At 39.8% G+C, this 9,660-nt stretch overlaps 1 protein-coding gene across 5 annotated transcripts in view; it reads right to left on the reverse strand.

Moving 5' to 3' along the window:
- ehbp1 (EH domain binding protein 1) overlaps positions 1–5,420 on the reverse strand; it is a 132,988-nt gene extending 127,568 nt beyond the window's left edge. For 3 of the 5 annotated variants that reach the window (XM_088610257.1, XM_088610256.1, XM_088610254.1), the window contains exons 1-2: positions 5,132–5,420; positions 3,962–4,384 (exon numbers count right to left, since the gene is read on the reverse strand). In XM_088610257.1, the coding sequence (XP_088466383.1) occupies positions 3,962–4,065 (104 nt within the window). In that variant the 5' untranslated portion in view covers positions 4,066–4,384; positions 5,132–5,420. The remainder of the gene's footprint in view (positions 1–3,961; positions 4,385–5,131) is intronic. The other 2 variants (XM_088610255.1, XM_088610258.1) reach the window with 2 other exon arrangements.
- Between the last annotated feature and the right edge of the window lie 4,240 nt (positions 5,421–9,660).

Below are 9,660 nucleotides of genomic sequence, written 5' to 3' on the forward strand. Positions count from 1 at the left end.
CAAATAGAAACACTGCAAGCATTTGCAAGAGTGGTTGTTTAGATAAAAAGTGTTTATAAAACTGCACGAAGCAGCAGATTCTATCTGTTACACAAGCTCACGTGAACAGTTGTATACCTGAATAACAGGACTGTAGAGATTTGCTATTTTTAGCCACAACTGAAAGCGTTATGAATTACACTGTTATACAGCTGCTCGACCTTGTGTTGTTTTAAGGTGTTGTTACAGACTATGGCCATTTATTAGACTTTCTAGAAATCTATAACTGTCGGGCTACTTTTGTCACCATTTGAACTTGTATCAGAGGATTTCAGCGTGTAAAAGACCTAAAAAAAGGTAGATATAATAAAAAACCTCCATGTTTTAATTACGCTACAGGCCGATATTTACTGCCCTGTTTATATTCAGATTATAAAATTTAATCAGAACACAGATGGGGATTTCAAGAGTATGCAGAGACTGCACTACAGACAGAATAACAAAACCAGCAAAGTTAATCTTAGGTTTCAGTTCCTAGAGGAAGGTTAAACTCTACACACTTTGACTTCTGACTGAAACCTACTGGGAGCAAATTACTAAAATAACACTTTTTTGGGATCATAATAAAGATTGATTTGGTAAATACATTTTACATTATTTTACAGTGAAATACAGCACCTTGTTCCATAAACTAATACTCCGAATACTACTTAATATCGAAAGGCTATCCTAATCTGGGTGGAAATAGCAGAATTTCGTTTCATCCAAAATAAGTTTTTTCCCTGCAGCAAATGTATTTTCTTACTCCTCTAATCCAGCAGAAATGTGCACACAAGGCAGAAAACACATGTCCCTCATGAAACAGGTTTGGTAAGATGAAATCATGAAATTAGTGAATAGCTGAAATACTTTCTTTGAAAAACTCTACTCACTCCCAGTGTCTGGATTTCAAAATAAGTGTAATGAACCATGCCTCGAGGGGAAAGGCCTGGTCCATAACCCTCTGTTAACTCAGCAACTTTCTGAAAGATGTCTAGTTAAACCTTTCATTGTATGACAGACGCACCTATTTATGTCCTTGAAGAAACTGCTGCAAGTGTGTAGGAGGCACACATATCAATTTTATGGGTATCACAAAAGATACACCCTTTCTAATTTAGTCTGGCCAGCATCAGCGCCTTTCTTTATCCTTTGGAATGAAAACACCCATGCTTTTAATACTGCTGTTTGCCTGGACTCATGGGTGGTTATTTGTCATTTTTCTACAATGGTACCAGAAGACCCAGCTGTAGTTTAGCCAAACATCTTAAAATTTACAAGCAGGGCTGTAATGCTGGAAAACATCCTCCAATAGTTTTCATAGGAAGTGTTGTACAATAGGTTTCTCTACACCGAACACTGGAAGTGTGGAAAATTTGATGATGAAATAACTGGTAATAGCTAAGAGATTACTTTATTAGCCATATACAATTTCTTACATTAGGATTTTGTCTTTTCGTATACCCCAGCTTGCTCTCCATGAGACATACAGACGGGAAGAGAGAAGTTGGGGGACAGTCAGCCATTTATACGGCGCCCCTGGAGCAGTTGGGGGTTAAGGGCCTTGCTCAAGGGCCTAACAAAGTAGGATTCCTCTGTCGGCCGCGGGATATGAACCGACAACCTTCCAGCAGATCCTTAGCCACAGAGCCACCGCTATACTACAGATGACAGTTAAATGAAACATCAGTATCTCTGATAATCATGTAATAAACCTGCACTCCACGTCCAAGGAGAGCTGGAGCTGGATAATTTGGGCGCCTTTGACCAGTCCTTAAAAAAAGAATCCCCAAAGGAAGACTTAATTTAAAACTGGCTATTCCACCCATACACACCAGGGTCAGTTTTTCCAGGAGTCAAATAACTTCCCAGTGTGATCTTGGACTGTGGGAGGAAGCCCACACAAAGATGGGAAGAACATGCAAACTCCACACAGAATTGAACCCGGGCCCCCAGCGCTGCAAAGCAGCAATGCTACCCACTGCACTACCTTGGCACACCCCAAAAACACAGTATTTCCACAGTCAAAGAGAAAGAAAATGGGTTGCAGCCTGATTATAACAGGGAAACCTTGTATTGTATAAAACCACCTCTAGATAGCTACTGTTATTTTTCAAGGGTATTTGGAATCCGGCTTTCCCATGATAAATAACCTCTTCCCCATATTTTTACATTCCTCTTGGTCAGTTTTACAGTATTTCTGTGCCACCCCTAGCAGAGAGGAATCATGCTCCCACGTGACAAATACATCCAAAACAAAGCACACAAAACTCCAACAGAGGATGTGGAAACGTTGTCTTTTATTACCCCTACTATTCTAGCGTTTCGGCCGATAAAGACTATTTAAGTGTCAGCTGCATAATGAAAATGCTTCATTGTACAAAGAAAATCACTCAAACCTAAAACAACATATTAAAAACAATATTTCCATTGTTCCAGGTGAGCAATTGTGCAGTAATACACCTTAATCACCCTGTCATGAGAAGATCTTCCTTCCCCCCCCTAGAGAAGACAAATAACCAGAAACTTCCTTCACAAGATTAACCAACCCTTTTAAACGCGCATTAAATCTCTTTGAGCTCTCTCAGCTCTTTTCTCGCTTAAAGTAGATGGGAACTTTCCATTACGGGAACAACAAATTGGACAGGAGAAATTCAAGACGGCAGTAACTTGAGCACACAGGTCAGAGCGATCTTCACACCAGAACCCGCGACAGCACTGATGACTGCACCTCCTTCCTCAGGTCTTCCTGACAAGTTTTCGAGTCCTAAAACGGTCTTTGATTTCCCTGCAGTTACAGATAATAAACCATGCATGCTCCTAAGCACACTGCTATTAATTTCACCTCAAATAATGCAGTCAGACCTCCCTGTCAGATCTCCTAGAGGTCTGGGGATGTACAAATGTCCAGATCTAAGACTGACAGCAAAATCCCCGAGTCTGCCAACAGTTCTGAAGAGATCTGAAGCAGAGCGTTACAAGGTTAGCAAACTGAGGGGACAGACGTGAAGCAATCACTTCGTACAGTATGTCAGTAATAAGAATTAAACCTGTGAAATGTCTCCTTGCTTTAAGAAAGTCTTGCGTATAAAGCCATCGATGCGTTTTTGCACAACGATTTTGCTTTCACAATTAAATGTTATTTAAGATGAGCTTTTCCCAAGCAAGAACTTTCACCTCCCGAGGTAAAAACTACAAAAGTTGAGAGAATCAAAATGCTATAGCTACACCTTGCCTGTTGCGATCGTAACCAAATCAAAAACGGCCCACCTGCGAAGCACAGGGGGGAAAAAGCTCAGAGGCAACGTGATCTGCCACTCATTTGTACTAGATACGAGATACAGAAACATATTTCAAATAAAACTTTTTATTTTACTTTTTCCTTAAATGGTGAATTGGAACTTCAGCAAAGCTTTGTAGTAGTGTAGAAGTTAAGGTTCTCCACTGTCTTTAAGAAGCCAACTTATTCAAAAGAACACACTAAAATTTGATGTTTCTTCCCACACAGTAAAAAGACATGACAAAAGCATGAGAATAAATGCAAGCATGAGTATATTTACACGCACGCTTTCACACAGGTACAGATGCGCCAAGCTCCAAGTACCTCCACACAAAATACAAAAGTTGTATTTTAGCATGAGAAGGTATGCAATCTAGCCGCAGAGCACTGCAAGAATATTTAAGAAGGCACAACGTACAGTAACTTGTTGCAACAACAAAGCTGGAAATTGAAACGTGAAGATAAAGAAGTCATTCACTGCTGATGCCGCACACGAGCTCCCCAGAGCGCGCGCCCCTCCCAGACGCGCCCGCACTGCCGCGAGGACGGCATAAATCACAGCACCGGGAGCGGAAGAGGCCAGAACCGCATTCCTGAATGAGACGAACCGGCCGTATACAGAATACAGCAACGATTACATTGCGTGCCGACGTTTGTACTTACCATTTCTTCGTGCATTCTACCATAAGCTCCTGGTACGAAGCCACGAACTGAAATTTGGATGCATGTTTCCCAACACGTTGCAATCTTTTCCACACAGAAGCCATATTTCCTGGTGAACAGATGTTCTTTTTTTTGTGTTGTTTTCTGCTTGTTTTATTGTGGGAGGGTTAATAGTGGCCACCAGAGAACCTCACTTTGTTTATGCAAGCATGACAGTTATAAACACGACAAACGCCTATTGCCGCGGTCCTGCTGAGGTGGCATGCCTTCAATTCTCAGGATCACGGCAGAGATAAGACATTCCTCTTCTGCTGGGAGCCAAGTTTGACAGGAACATGCATGGTTTGTGGCAAAAAAAGGAAGTTCCCAGACTATTTTATGTAGGCATTCTTCTTTACTCTTTGTCCTGGTTTTCCCAACCTACTGGAAGACGAGAAGAGCAACGTGTTACAATCTGCATGACTGAAACATGCCTAATGAATTCCACGTAACAAGTAAAGATCTTTAGACAATTAGTTTACAAGACACGAGACGTGCCTGAAGGATGCATTTCAATTTGGAGTAAGACTCCATGCTTAGCAGCCATTCACTTAAAAACTGCTATACTGTACATAAAATATAATTATTAACATCCGGAATTTACGATAAAGGTCTATTTGTGTAACATTTTCTAAGCAAAACCTTAACTACAATTAAACGGGGTCGTTTGTTTACTGACGTCCAAATATAACTATAGTATTCCTTTGAAATTTATGTCACTGTTGTGCCACAATAGTGCAGCGAAATATTACTAGGATGGGAGTTTTGTTTGCCAGAAATTTTAGTTTGCAGAAGAAAATGCAATAGCTCAACACTAGCTACTCAAAGTAAATGCAGATCTAGCAACACGGTAAACACATTTTTTAGCTTGCATACAGTACATGCACATCTATTTACATGTTTATGAACCGTCGTTCTTGGAAACTTAAAATTCTCTTTCATAAACCTCCTAGCACATCTTAGCCATCTCAGGAAATAATAAGTTAGTTAACGCATTGAATACGAAAAACTACACCATCGCCAAGCATAAATGAAATATAACACATTTCCACGACTTGATATCTTAATTCCTGGTGCACCGATGTAAACACCGTCTTATTAACAATCATCATTAAGAAAACGCTTACTTACCTTCTCCAAAAATCTAATCCCAGCCCCGCTACTACATAATGTTCCTTAGTACTTCTGCAGTATCAGCCATTTCAATTAAAAAAGCGAGCCCTGCGATAAAGCTGTTTAAACAGTTTAGCGATTAAAAAGCCTAAGCATGGAGTGACACAACGGCGCTGGAAAAGATATAAAAACGACAACAACACAGATTCCAAGACGAGTCTATAAATTCCAACAAGCTCCAGACTAACAAACTCAACAATCAACCCTGCATCATTTTCTCCTTACATTCACTCAAACATTAATAAGATTTGAGGAAACGCCCCCTGACGTTTTCTATTGGTTCCTTGAGCGCAGAGTCTCCCAGGTGTTTATTCCTATCTGCTACTGGAATGGCTTCTGCACACTTTCGTTACCGGATTGCTTTGCTATTGGTCTTTGGCGAAGTCAGTCTCTGTCATAAGACCCGCCCACGGACAGCATTGTGTTAGGTTACATCCAAGGATCTTCCTTTACATCCCAGTATTTGCGTATACAAAGCTCATGACTCAGAATGTAATTGGTCAAGGTCCACTGCCGACATCAAATTGTTTATGTAATTGTTGTTTCTGTATGGTCCTTGTGAATGTCAATCAAATTGGTTGCCGCGGTTTCAAGTTTCTTCTAGACGCAAAGGAGTCAACCGAGCTACTGTGGAGATCGATAGTAGTTTTTTGTCCTTAGGGAGTGCTACTAGTTGGAACAGATCTTCAGCGTGTGAAATTTGGGGTGGGTGTATGAACTAAGGGTGTATGATTAATCCGAAAACAATTCTGCATTTCCTTAGTCATGCGTTTTGGGGCAAAAATGATATGTAATCCCAGAACTATTTCTTTCAGACTAATATGGACTAGTCTGTACATATTATTGTTAAAGGTATCTTTGTTTAGTAAAAACTAATACAGAAAGACTGAGGATGACGTTAAAATATGATTGGGACCGAACTGCAGAAAGGTACAGTAGCTAGTTAACTCAGGTCGACAACTATAAGGTTAGTAATAAAGAATAAGACACCAAATTTGCTAATATGAATTTAGCTAAGAGTGCATCATCAAATTAGATCATTAATGGAAATATGTCCATAAATTCAATATCTATGGTATATGGAGATGAATAATACAGTAAAAGGGCACATCATAACCACCCTGTGCGGTACGAAAACATGCAGTATGCGGTTGAACCTAATAGCGGTGAAGTAAAATGCATTGTTTTCTTCTTTATAAACGCTTACGAATAATAATCTTAGGAACACTAAGGACCCGATACAGGAGCTCTGGTGCTTTTGGAGAAACCAGTGATAATGCGTCAGAAAGGTTTCCTGTCCTAACGGTGTTCTGGTGTATCGGTGTCATGCGTCGGTGCAGAGCTAACGCTGTGCTGCCTATTCTTTTTTTAACTATATTATTTAGCTTTAAATTCATAGAAAGGAAAAAAATATTTAAGGCATAAAGCATCTTTTTAGATTTGGAAGCTGTAAAGCTGTAAAGAGTTGAATTGGCTAAATTAAAAATATACTGGCGAACTACTGACACCTCATTTTCACCTTGTAGACGATGTGGGGAAGCCGAGCAAGTAACCCCCAAGCAGAAGGCTTGGATATACTGTATAGTTAAATGTGCAGGATTAAAAATAATGGAGTGTATTGAAATGGCGCAATAAAGTGTTCTGACCTCAGAATATTGTGTACTGTTTTAGCACCTTGATATTGATATTGCTGTTCTGGACCTGGTCTTTAAAGAGTGAAGTCTGCAAGGGGACCTCATTCGAGTATTCAAAATCCTCAAAGGCACTGAGGAAGTCAATCAAAAGTGCTGCTTTTAAATCTGCTGCAAAAGACGAACCCGAGAACAAAATGCCTTTTGTCATAGGTCTTCTGGCATAGCTACCAAGATACTACTAAGCATAATTTAAAAGCTGCATCCAGAAGATGCTACAAAAAGAAATCTTAGTTGTCTGTGCTTCAGTTTTTATAACCGATTAACGATCCATTATTAGTAGCTTATTCCTGGTAAGGCTTGCAGCAAACCAGAGCCTATTCCAGAACTGCATTCAGGAGGGGCCATCAGTCCATTTCAGGGCACACACCACACCTCACAGAGGGCTGGTTTCGAGACACCAGTGAGCCTAGCTGGCATGCTACTGGAAGGTGGAATGAAATCCGAGTATCGCCGAAGGCACACACAAAAATTGTGAAGATCATGCAAATGACACATTGAAGTCAAACAGGGAACCCAAGAGCTGTGAAGCATCAGGACTGAATGCCACCTCCATCTACTGTACATACCTGTAACGGGTTATACTGCAGCAGAAAAATAGTTTATTTTACTGCTTATATTATATTTTATAATGACCCTTTTGTATATAATACAAGTTGTGAACAAATGCATTATTGATCTGCGTTAACTAGAGGCCCTGTGAATTGTTCAGACATTGTTTAGTTCTGCAATGTTCAGCAAGGGATACTGTTATGATCTGTCAGAAACACTAGCCTATGAATCATGGTCTGCCGTGTGTCTTCCTAAATCATTATTATTATCGTATTGGCTGCTCTGTCAACTCCAACATTCAGATCTGACTCTGCTATTGCACCTTCTACCATGGCCTAGAATTTCTCTCTTTTTCTGCAGCTTCCCTCTGAGAACCCCACAAGGGAAACAAAGCTGCATTTCATTTTTAAGCACAACCTGGCTGTGCACTATAAAATGTTTTTGGCTTTTATTTTCATTTCCAGACTCGCTTCTTTATTTCAATGTTTTCTAAATTCTCTCCTTTCTGTTTGTTTTTTTTTTGTTTTTCTTTTGAATCTATCTGCAGCTTTTTTTGTCTATTCATAGTTTTATATCTACCTACATATCATATATAGGCAGTATAAATATGGTACTGTATATGTGTGCCTTATTTATTTTTTCACGATTCCTTAACTGCAGTTATTGCTTTTGGCTCATATAAAAAATGAAATCTAATTTTGCTGGGGAACATTCATTTTTCTGAGCTGAGCTGATATTCTGTTTCTATTGGAAACAGGTGTATCTTCCAGCTCTCTATAGTATCTCTGATTTCAGGCTGGTCAGGCAAAAGGGGACAGCTTGACTGACACAATTATCTGAACAAGGCCATCAGTCAACATTCTTGAGCAAAGCTGAGGCTGATAAAATGGGAGTTGTTATTTCCGGATTTCAGGTTGGGGTACAAAAACAGAACACCGCAAATAGCAGATTGAGCCTTCTGATCACATATCAGACAGTCCATTTTCTTGTATGTGTCACAAAATTAATAATTAATCTGGGAACAGACACACTAACTGCATACATAAAAAAGAACCAGGTTTAGTCAAAAGCATAGTGGATCACTGTTTAATGGAGAGTAATAAAAATGTGTGAAGAACCTTAGCTTCTGAGACATCCTGAGATCAAAAGCAGCTGGCTGGTCTCAGAAAACATACCCCCGAGAAAAAGATGTAAGGAGGTTTTATTTTTCCTTCCTTTAAATTTATACTTCCGAATATCATGTCCCTGCTTCTAGCTGGGGCTCATCAGAATGCTCGCTTGCTATCCCCCTTGGGCTGGGCTCTAATGAGGATAATGTCCATTTCCTGGTGTGACTCAAAGTATTAGGGAGCGTAGCTAATGGTGATGGTGCTTTGTCACATAAATCAGGCAAACAAAATCCCTCCAGGAATGAATGTCTGTATCCAACAGCACCGGCTATCACTTCACAGGCTAATAAGACTGTTGACAGAAAGTCAATCAATCTTGCACGTAAATACATACCTAGTATTCTATTTTACACATTTATTCAACAGATGGATTGAAAGACCCACCTTTAATTATTTAGCCTGCACCAACATCCTCAACCTCCAAAAACAGGACCAAAAGTGATTGAAGGGATGAAAAGAGCTGATGTCGGGTGCATGACAAACACTTAGAACTGTCAGAATGAGTAAGTGACAAAAATATTGCTAGGTATTGCCTTGATTATGAATGCTGTATGGTTAAGACAGAGAAAGGGTCTACAGCAAAAGCCAGATGTAACAGTTGTGTTTGCAGATTATGCGTAAAGGACATACTGAAATTTCAAAAGGTAGGTAGTGTTTCATACACATGATGTGCATCAAGGAGCTTCGCTGCTTACTGCTACACAATCAGAAATCACATCTCCTGCCTCTTTCTGAAGGAATGCATTCACCTGAAAAGAGCTGATTGAAAGTAAGACTGTGTGACAGGGTAGTCTAACACGCATGACTGTAAAAAGTGAGGTTTTTCTCCTGCTAATGCTGTCATGTATTGGATTTATTCGTTTTTTATTTGCTGCTTGAAGCCATCAGGAGCCTTCTGTATTAGTGGTTTGCTGACAGGACGGAGTTCATTATGATCTACTCTTCCCTTTAACACTGGAACGACAGTGTGTTGGTACTTAAAATACTGCTGCAACACTGATCGATGAATGTAATCGCTTTTCGAAACAATAGTGAAAATGCTTTTTCACAGGTAAGGCATTAAAGACTGACTTAT

The sequence above is a fragment of the Lepisosteus platostomus genome, chromosome 17 (assembly GCF_059453375.1).
Source record: "Lepisosteus platostomus isolate fLepPlt1 chromosome 17, fLepPlt1.hap1, whole genome shotgun sequence".
In the NCBI taxonomy this organism is placed as follows: Eukaryota; Metazoa; Chordata; class Actinopteri; order Semionotiformes; family Lepisosteidae; genus Lepisosteus; species Lepisosteus platostomus.